This window comes from Oryzias melastigma, linkage group LG16 (genome assembly GCF_002922805.2).
Source record: "Oryzias melastigma strain HK-1 linkage group LG16, ASM292280v2, whole genome shotgun sequence".
Classification (NCBI taxonomy): domain Eukaryota; kingdom Metazoa; phylum Chordata; class Actinopteri; order Beloniformes; family Adrianichthyidae; genus Oryzias; species Oryzias melastigma.
The window spans coordinates 12,546,847-12,558,008 of NC_050527.1; the positions used below are offsets into that span (position 1 = coordinate 12,546,847).

Sequence of the window (11,162 nt, forward strand, 5' to 3'; positions counted from 1 at the left end):
GAGGAGGGCTGGTGTCTTACTTGTGTGAAAGTGTTAGCAGCTTGAAAGCAAATACACACTTTTGCTAACTAAGCATGGTGCTGTGAGGACATCGGAATATTTTGACAGTCAGATTTCAAAGTGCAATATTTAGGATTACATTTTTGTTTTTCTCCGTTGTGTTAAAGTTATGGCGGGGCATTGGATATATTCTATATGAATGTGCCTTCAGAGGAAATACAGCTCACAAGTTTAATTTTTTTCTCCATTTTTAAGCATTTTTTTGTTTAATTTAAAGCATGTTTGTGCGTTTGTCTTCCTTTACAAGCATACGGTAACACAGATGTGTATGACACTTGGATGCTCCTGAGATTTGCCACCTCGCCTCTTAATTATTGACATTCCGGCTTCCCTAATGCAGAGATGTTTGCCGTCTTGTGACAGTCATTTTATTGTACTGCTTCGCTGTACATGCTAGACCCCAGGAGCTCTCTGTGTCCGTCACAGTTAAAGTAGTACATGTGGATCTCTCTCCTCCACAGAATATTTATCAAGATCATGTCTGGGATTCATCTGTTTCCTTCACACTGCTGAAACTGCTGACATGCTTTGAATTACGACAGTGGAAAAATTGTCAAAGAACGTCACAATTTTGTAAATGAGTTTTTATAAAAACTAATTTTTGAAAAAAATCCAAAATAAATAAAATTTTTGATAAGAATTCTGCCTCTTTTTTAACGGTTAGGAGCGATCAAAAATTTCTAAATATCATAAATATTACCAACCATGACTAGTTTTGTGGAAAACGCACAAGATTGTCATATGTAGTGTGTCGAAAGATGTGACTTTTTGATAAACCAAGACATAAAATGTCACATTACGGCTGCAGTGTTTCTCTTCACCCTGGAGCTTATCTTTGGCCAACAGTCTTGTTTGATTTAATGGTGGGCATTAGCTCAACTTCTCTTAATCCTATGGATGAGATAAATATTAGTTGGCATGCAAACGGGTCTGCTGCTGGATTAAACTGTGATTTAAGGGCAAGCTTGAGAAACGTCCCTCTCCTCCTGTCATCTCTCCATCAGATATCGGAGCAGCACGCTCAGTCAAATGTCTGCTGATAAACTCACGCTTGTGAAGAAGAGCTTTGATTCTCCTCTTTAAAAAAAAAAAATCCTATGGCTCTAAAATTGCTTTCCTCTGATGTGATCCCTTTCATTCAGACATACATCTGAGTTAAACTTATTCCAAACATTTTCATTCATAATTCCATAACAAATGAATTTACCCCCACATGTTTTCCAACCTTTCTGCAGTTATGAAGATGAAATGTTTTGAATTGCTTTTGGGAGATTGAGTCAAATGCAATTTCCATCCCCTTTGAGGTGAAAACCTGCAGAAATGTAGGTAATCCCCAGGAAAAATACTCAAAATTCACCCCTCCAAAAAATGAGAGGGGACTTCTCTAAGGAGGTTTAGATGCTTCAAAGTTAATAGCAAGCCAGATCTTAGGTTAAAAGTGGAAAAAAATCAGCACAATAGATATTTTATGTACATCTTCTGCAAAACATAATGATTAATCAGTGATGTTTCTTACATTAAAGGCTTCTCAAGTTTGAAGGGAGTCATATTCATGTATGCTGTGAGATATTTAAAGAGAATCACAACTTTAAAATACCAGAATTAAAGAATTTGTTTCTAAGTATTTTTTTCTTCGTTCTTTAATCATGCTGAATAGTTCATTATAGCAGCTGCCCATCTAAACAAAGTTATCTTGGTTAACAGATGGGAGCACAAAGCTGTGTCTCTATGACTCGGCATTGCTGTGTTATAATGTACCACGCTCAGCACCATTTGCACAGCCTTGGAAATCTTGGACAAAAATAGCCTGAAAAAAGGACTGACGACTCCTTCTGAACATGCATGTTTAATTTGAAATTTAATTTTTGATTCTGTGTTGTTCAGGACGACATTTGGCCTATGGATCAAAAGTAATATTAGAATTTCACAAATGTGTGAATGATAAAGAATTGAATGAAAACATCAGAGGGTCTCACTAAATCTATCTTTTCAGGAATTAATCTATTCTTTCCAATAGTTTCAGAAAAAAAAGAAAGAGAAAAAATAATGAAAGCAAACAGATTCTCAGTCTACACAGTAACAATAAGCTCTTCTGCTACTGCTGAATTATGAACCAGCTCCACTGGCAGCCGTTTTACTGCAACAGATGCCTATGAGACAAATCCTCTTTACTGCACACCCATTTCACAATTTGATTGTAGACGAGTCAGTCTGTCTGTCAAGCATATTTCTCATCTCTGTGCCTGTTATTTGGACAGGAAATTAGTTTTAGAGTCTCCATCTATGTCCAGTTGACTGAGCAATTGGATTAAATTATTTAATTTAAAGAAGTTTGGGGATCTGTTCAGTCTTAGAGAACATTTTTTGACTATCTGAAGTTTACCACTCAACCAATCAAATAAATGCAATTTAAAGGTATTGCATGTCATTCTTAGTTCAAATAACAAGATTTGTGTTTAGATTAAATAAATTAAAACAAACTTGAAACTTGCAATCAAGGAAAAAACAAAAATCCTTATAGACATGTTTTAAAAAGCAAAAACTGGCAGTAAAATGAATTGCTGTTGAATTATTAGGTGTTTACTTCTATTAATAGCCTTTCATTTTTATATTTTACGGAAAATTACACCCAACATGTTAAGCAATTATAAAAAAAATCCTGCACCATATATTGTGTTTTATTGTCTATATTTTCCTTTATATTTCCTACTAATTTTTAACCAAGTGCATTTGCCTATAAAGATTTGGTATAACAACGCCCCCTATGGTCCGGCAGAGGGCACGGCAGTTTCCCGGCCTCCCGGCTTCCTCGCTAGACTCCTCCTCCGCCATTTTTGACTGTAAACATCCTGCCGATTTTAAAAGGACAGCGCTGAGCGGGAGGAAGGCGGCTGGCGCCATCTTGACTGTTTTAATGAGTACAACAGGGGACAATTCGCTGGGAGAAATAACCTAACGTTTGGGATTTCACTCTAAAGAATAACTTTTCCGTACGTATTTCTGCAGCGGGAATATTTTTGTGTTGCTTGGTGTGTTTTAATAAATGAAAGACTCATGCATTTTCGGGTATTGTCGATGCGGCCTTTCCTGTATAGACAAGCGTTAGCCATCAACTAACTACGTTAGTCGGAGAAAAGTATGAACGGGAATCGATTGGCGCCTTATTTCTTTAAATGAAAATTGTTTTTTGGGGTTTATTAGTTGAAGTGCGAATTTACTATAAATACACACATGCCAATTATTTAATCACATTCCCTGTAATTTTATTGTTCTTTCACAAGTTAGCCCTTAGCTAATTTGTTTCAACCGTTGATGGCGCCGACTATGTACTGGCGTTGCGTACTACTTTGCGCTCTTAACGATTCATATCTATGTTCTATTCCAGTGTAACACATTTTGCTTTTTTTTCTCTTCTCTTAATGTTTTTGACGTGAAAAGGCAACATAATTTGTACTCGACGTTGTGTAATATGCTATATTTTTCTCTCGATTGACATGTGGTTCTGCGGCGTTTGGGTCCCAGACTGAAAATAGGTGGAACTTCAGACGGCGCTTATTTTGAAAACGTTCGTTCTTTCTCTTGCTTCTTGCGTATATAAAGTCTTTTACCAAGCTAAGTCTATAAATTGTAAACGTCTTTTGGCAAAATTAGAAAAATAGTAAGATTACTTTAGTATTAATTTAGCGAAAGTCTGTACCGCGCCACTAAGTTTAACCGAAGTTTCCTGAGTTCCGTAAAGTAGAATTCAAATGTCTTTATATTTATCGTACACACATGTGCTTTTAAGTGTTCTTTAATCGTTTTTCATCCATTGAAAAATTATTATAACTTTTTTACGCCCATATTTTGAATGCTTTTGAATAAAACTAGTTTGTCTTTTGTCTATGAACTTTCTATGTTTCGAGTCTAATCTTTTTTTCTCCTTGGAGTGGTCGGTTATCATAAAATAGGTTTGTGTATTTTCAGGTGAACCATCCCGCAGTCTGAGTGTGTGGGCCAGGTGAACAGGGGCAATGTTCTACGCCCACTTTGTCCTCAGCAAACGTGGGCCGCTGGCCAAAATCTGGCTGGCGGCCCATTGGGACAAAAAGTTGACCAAGGCCCATGTGTTTGAGTGTAACTTGGAGAGCAGCGTGGAAAGCATCATCTCACCTAAGGTAACAAAAAGAAAAGAAAAGATGTAGTGATTCTGTTTGGCTATCTTAAGGGATGTTTGTTATTAGAATTACTCCAGGTGTATAGGCTTAAATCACAAAAACAAAGCTTGTACAGCCGATACTTTTTTATTTACCCACTTTAAATATATAGAAATTAACTGATTGATCTTATTATTCTAGCAATTTGAGGTTCCTCCTTTTATTACTGCAAAGGCAAAACTTTTGACTAAAATTCTACTCAAAAGTACACCAATTGGCCTGTGCCAACAGCACCACAGGGAGTTGATTGCTAACCGTTCCTGGCTCTGCTCCTTAGTCAGTGCCTAGTACAACTCTCAGATGTTTCTTCTTTCTATTGGCTGATAAATCAGTCACAGCTTGTGCTCATAGCACCACTATCCCGTATTTGAGTCCACGGGCCAGTGTTGTGGCACCCCTCTCTGAGGTGAGCTTGGCAGGCAGAGTCAAGAGATGGCACCAGGCTAATCACAACCATAAAAAGTCTTACTTTTGGGTTGGATTGATTCTGCCACGTGCTGTGAAAGTGTCTGAGGAAATTGTGACAAAAATATTGTGATTAAACGGTGCACAAAGCAACAATGTTTCCATTAAACAATTACTACTTTGCTCATTGACTAACATGACTCCAACACTGTTTGAAAAGCAAAGACTTTATTTAAAAAATTTTATGATATACCCAAAACTTTAAGCTTTTGTGGAAGTTCAGGAACTGAGTGATGACATTTTCGTTTTTAAAATGGCTTCTGTTAGACCAGGTGCTCGCTAACAGTTGACCATTCAGAAAATGTGTTTGCACTTTTAAAGTCCATTGCTAGTTTTGTTATATTCTTAAAGTAAATACCTCCTTATATTTCTTTGACTTTTTTTTCCTAAAGGTGAAAATGGCTTTGCGTACATCGGGTCACCTGCTCCTTGGGGTGGTCAGGATCTACCATAGGAAGGCAAAATACCTGCTTGCTGACTGCAATGAAGCCTTTATCAAGATTAAAATGGCTTTCAGACCAGGTAAGGGGAAACTTAATCAAAATGCTGATGGTTTGAGATTCTCTTGATGCTAAGCAGATAGTAGAGACGGTCTGCATGTTGACATTGTTTCTGTTCAGGTGTGGTGGATCTACCTGAGGAAAACAGAGAGGCTGCATACAATGCAATCACTTTACCTGAGGAGTTCCATGATTTTGACCAGCCACTTCCTGACCTGGAGTAGGTTTACTAGATTAACAATCATTGTTAAATCAAGTAGACCTGTTTGTGTTAGTTAGAAGTTGTGGTTCTTTATGACACATGAGTACAAACCTATTTCCTGTAAAGGCTTCATATTTGATAACACATTAACTATACATTTTTAAATGTTTTCTTTAAGGCTATTTTGCACATCATTTACTAAATCTGATTTTTTTTCCCCCCTAGAATGTAGGAGTTTTTTAATATTCAACTACCAGATTTTTTTTTTGCTGCAGTACTGAAACAAATTTTTGACGTGTTTTAAAAATATGAAATCTTATACAAAAATTCAGCAGTTCAAAATTGAAGCGTCCCTGTGATGTGCGGCTAAAATGATTCTCACTCACTTTCATCTACATTGCATGAACACTTGAAGAAAATTGTGTTGTTGAGTTTTGGCTTAATTTGATACTTTTCTATTTTACAACAGTGACATCGATGTTGCTCAGCAGTTCACTTTGAACCAAAGCAGAGTAGAAGAAATCACCATGAGAGAAGATGTTGGTAACCTCAGCCTCCTGCAGGACACTGACTTTGGTAGGTCAAACCGGTAATCTGACTCTGCCACTTTGATTCAAACATGTTATACCACAGTCATGAGATTTGTTTTTTTATACTTTATTATATGTAATTATTTCTGGTTCTTCTTAGCTGACTTTGGCATGGATGACAGAGAGATGATGCGTGATGCCAGTACATTTGAGGAGGACATCATCCACGGTGCCACAGCATCAAACCTTCTGCTTGAGGCTGAGCCTGGTCCAGCTAATCTTCCTGACAAATCCAACCACATGGATTATGATGACTTTGGGGATGGTTCCATGGGCAACTCGGATGGAGGAATGCTGGGTACGCTGTCTTTTATGTTTATTTTTATTTCACTCTCGTCTATTTTGATCAGCTGTCAATCCATGAGATATTTATAGTGAAGTAAAAAAAATGTTTATCTTTCAGTCGACAAACTACTGAGCTCTGAAGATGGAGGTGGTATCTTTGATGATCCCCCTGCTATCCCGGAGAGCGTCATAATGCCTCCAGACCAAGACAACGATGAAGACGACTTTGATAACCTCCAGTCACGTAAGGCTAAAACACTTTGCTTGTGAAAAATTAAAGAAGTTTTCATTGTTGTTTAAGCAAATGTTTATTTTTTTCCACTAATTTATACCTTTTTTTTAATCTAGCAAATCCAGACAGTCCAGACTCTGGTCCAGCAGAGCCACTGCCAGCAATGGCTGACCAAACAGAGCAAACTACTCTGGTCCACAATGAAGAGGAGGCCTTTGCTCTGGAGCCAATTGACATCACAGGTAGGTTTCATCTATTCTGTGAACAAATGCATCTAAAAAGGGGGTTTTATGTAGTTCTAATGTGTTATTGTTGGAATCTGTGTGGACCAGGGATGTGAAACTCAATTGCACAGGGGCCAAAGTCTAAAACACACTGTAGTTCCTGGGCCGAACAGGATAAAGCCTTACTGAACACACTAAAACTACAATTTTAAAACTTAAAAAAAAAACACAACTTTTTAACATAAAAATTAATAATAAAAAGGCAGGAATGTTATTCCAGAATAAATCAATTTAAACCTAAAATAACTTTCAACATTTAACTCTCAGTTAAAATATAGTTTGAAAAAAGTTATACTAGTTAGAAATAAGCGTAAGATAACATTGGGTCATTAATAACAATAACATAAAATGGCCGGATATTATTACCTTGCGGGCCGAATCTCGCCCCCGGGCTTTGACTTTGACACATGTGGTGTAGACCGCCATTCATTCGACTGCAGCTCTATGAAGTTGGTTTTCCTTTTAAAAATCACAACATTATTAAAGTTGAATCTTATTATAAAACATCATCTCTTTGTTATTGTTTAAGCAGATACAAAGTGAATATCCTGCAAGGCACAAATACTAAAATATTAAGGTACAGTGTTCCCAATATATAGTCTAACTTATCTCTTCTGTAAATGTAGAAGTTGTTTAAAAGAGAGATTTTTATTTCATAATTGGTTATTTTTTGCTGCCGGTGGTTTTCAAATGTTTACACTTCAGACAGGAAGACAAACGTCCCTTTTCCCACAAATGACCAAATGCTTCATTGATGGTTAACATTTCAACCCTTCTGGCTTGTGTTAAATGTGAACACTAAATTTAATCTTTACAATCAGGTTTTATTAGTTATAGAAATTCCGTTTACAATATCAGAGAGAACTTAAAACTATCAATCTATAATGTTGACAAACGTCATGGAGCCTCTGGAGATGGGTTTATGTCTTATTCTTTAAGAAAAGGTGAAGCGTGCTCCACCTTCACATTGCACCAACCCTACTACTGGACTTACTGTTTAATTGCTGACAAATCACACAATTCTTGGATCTCTTTACTCGTTCAAATGAAAAGAAAACACTGGACCTTATAACTAAACTTTAAAATTCTTGTTTGGTCAATTATTTTTTTTCAACCACTCTCTTTGGCAATAGATTCTCTCTGTTAGAAAACAAGTTTAATTCATTTTTAATTGGGGCCACATTTGTAGGGAACTTGTGTTTCTGTAATTAGCAGCAGAGCTGATTAAGATTCCTAATCAAATTTTCCCACTTTCTCTGAAATCCCAAACACTTCATTCTGCTGTTGCAGTTTTAAACTTCTGGAACCTCCAGATGATTTTAGTCAGGAATAGTCAGTTGTTATTCATGACCTCAACTCCACTGAACTCTTTTGGGAACATCTTTGGCATGCTGGCCATGCCAGAGCGACCACCACAACCATGTTAGCTAACTTGCAGTAGTTTTTTGTTTAATTGTCTCCCAGGTCATCCTTGTATATTTGTAGTCTAAATTCATACCTATCCATGGTGTTTTTCTAAATCTGTGTTCAAAATATTTGATGAGGGGGGGGACTAATTATAATCAGAATAATTATTGAAGCGGTTTTCATTTGATTTGTATTTCGTATGTCCAGTTAAAGAGACCAAGGCGAAGCGTAAGAGGAAACTGATTGTGGACAGCGTGAAAGAGTTGGACAGCAAGACCATCAGAGCCCAGCTGTCTGACTACTCTGACATTGTGACCACCCTGGACCTTGCACCTCCCACTAAGAAGCTCATGATGTGGAAAGAGACTGGAGGAGTGGAAAAGCTCTTCTCTCTTCCTGCTCAACCACTCTGGAATGCCAGGCTGCTCAAGGTATCATGAAGTTCTGAACCGTTTATGAATGTGTATTTAAATCTTTAGAATAGAATCAGTCAATCAATGAGCCAGTTAACATACCCACCAAATCTGATCATTTGGAGTAATTCTGTTCAACATTTGATTTATATTGTCGAATGCAGTTGTGTAACAACAAATATTTCAAACTGTTTTTTGATACTTCTGGGTGTCTTTTCTTGGTAAATGTTGTATCAACAATTGTAAGATTAGCTTTGGTAACTTGGTGTTTATTTTTTAACGATGCAAGGAGAAAACTGTTATTGTTTAGGTTATGCATTGCATTGCTATCCAGGATTTTTCATTTATACATGTGCAGATGCAAAACTTTGCTATAAATTGGATGAATTTTGATAGTTTCTAGAACATTTTATGGTTTTCTGTTTAGATTGTGTTTTTTTTATTTTTATTTATTTTTATTTTTTTTTAGAAAAGTCAAGATATTTATTTTTGGGGAGTTCTTTGTCACTGCCATTTTTAGTGACACTCTTGGCTCTTAATCCTTTTTTTGCCAGATGTTTACACGCTGCCTAACACCTCTGGTGCCAGATGAACTGAGGAAGAGGAGAAAAGGTGGTGAAGCAGACAGCCTGGATGAGTTCCTTAAAGAACTTGAAAATCCTGAAGTTCCTAGAGAAGAGGTCATGACTCAACACAGAGATGTCATTGGTGAGTTACTGTGGGAGTTACATATCTTACATTTTAGTTGAATCAAGAGTAAAGAAATTAGCTAATTTACTTTGCTATTGTTAATGTTGTCAAAGATGTAGACAATTCTGCAATCGCCTCCCATTTTCTGCTGTTTTAACTATTTCCACCGTCTGTCTCTCAGACCAGACCATCATGGAGGAGCCCAGTATGCTGTCAGCTTCTGCCATGGAGAGCAGCAGGGCAACACTGAGTGACACTGTCATGCCCCCTCCATCCACCCCCCGCGGTGTAAAACACAAGAACATTGACAAAGAGGCTGCCCTTCCCGTGAGTAGCCTCAGCTCAAGACTTGTTTATTTATTTTAACCCAAAACACAAATATAGAATCAGATTTATTGTAATGATGATTAAGCATTGTTATGTTATCTGCTAGTTCATAATTTGTTAACATTAATCAATGATAAATATGTTCATGAGAAATGATGTGTAATACATGGCTGTGCTGAACTCTAACCTTGTCCATGTTTTGACAGATGACTCCTCTAGAGCAGCAGCAAGTGGCTGACCGCTCAGACTTGTCACAGAGGCTAGACATGCCTCAGGTCGATCTCCCGCCCGAGGAGACCACTGTCAACCTCACCCAGCTTGTCCCTGAGCTTGACCTTCTTGGCAGCAAAGGCAAAGACAAGAAAGACGAGAGTGATGAAGAGGAGGTGAGAGAGCACGAATAAACAACAACCTCCTAAGACAACACTGGGGCATTTATTATAAATCGGTCACATAAAACCTGAACACTCGATTGATAGACACTTTAGATCTATTTTATCCGTTGATGTGTTGACCTGACTAGTTGATGCTAATCTCTGTATCTTTCTCAGGAGGAAGAAGGTCAGGGTGGTGACCAGGATCAGGAAGAGAAGAGATGGAACAAAAGAACCCAACAGATGCTGCACGGTTTACAGGTAAAACAGTTGTTTTGTGATTATTTTTAATTCTTGCCTGTTTTTTATCACCTCATTTGATGAATAGTTTTATGAATGTATCCCCTCCTTGACTCCTTCCAGCGTGTTATGGCTAAAACTGGTGCAGACTCAGTTAGCCTGCTTGACCTGTGCCGAAATAACAACAGGAAGCAGGCAGCTGCCAAGTTTTACAGTTTCTTGGTCCTCAAGAAGCAGCAAGCCATTGAGGTCACTCAGACTCAGCCCTACAGCGACATCATCGCCACCGCTGGACCAAGATTCAATCTTATTTAGACATTGGAAAATACAATACACTCTGCTTGCAACAAACATGCTTTTTTTTAATATAATTTACTCAACTGTACCTGTTTTGTTTTCCCATTGCCCCTTTTTTTATTTTTAAAAAGATTTTACTGTACCTCAGATGGAATCATGCAGTAGTGGTTCATATTTTGTGAGGAAGAATGTGTCACAAGTGTATTTATAAAAATAAAAACCTTTTTCAGTCACCAATTTGTACACTTAGCTTCACTTTTTAACTTAAATCTGTTGTTCGCTCATTCCATGCCTTTTGTATTGGTGCCCCTCTTTCAATTGAAATATGTAACTTTTTAGATAAAATACCTGCATTTGTCTCAATGAATCCTGTATTGACTGCAAATATCCTGAAAAGGTACTTATTACTCAGACATGTAACCTTCCCTATTTTCTTCCCCTGTTGCACTTGGTGGTTAACAATCAAAAAGCAAATTCTTCAATAAATCATCAAATCTTACCTGGCATTAAAGTCATGTTCCAGATGTATAATTCTCAAAAGTAATTGATTTCAAGTTTTATGTAAAAATGTTTCTTTTGTTTTCGTATCTTTATACATTA

At 37.2% G+C, this 11,162-nt stretch overlaps 1 protein-coding gene across 1 annotated transcript; it reads left to right on the forward strand.

Annotated features, from left to right (window-relative positions):
* Nucleotides 1-2,895: 2,895 nt before the first annotated feature.
* Nucleotides 2,896-11,061, forward strand: LOC112143771 (double-strand-break repair protein rad21 homolog A). Its single transcript, XM_024267970.2, has 14 exons — nt 2,896-3,050; nt 4,027-4,217; nt 5,114-5,243; nt 5,342-5,441; nt 5,893-5,999; nt 6,114-6,311; nt 6,417-6,542; nt 6,647-6,772; nt 8,429-8,652; nt 9,189-9,342; nt 9,506-9,651; nt 9,858-10,037; nt 10,203-10,286; nt 10,389-11,061. The coding sequence occupies exons 2-14, from the start codon at nt 4,074-4,076 to the stop codon at nt 10,578-10,580; spliced, it is 1,911 nt and encodes a 636-aa protein (XP_024123738.1). The 5' UTR covers nt 2,896-3,050; nt 4,027-4,073; the 3' UTR covers nt 10,581-11,061.
* Nucleotides 11,062-11,162: the final 101 nt, after the last annotated feature.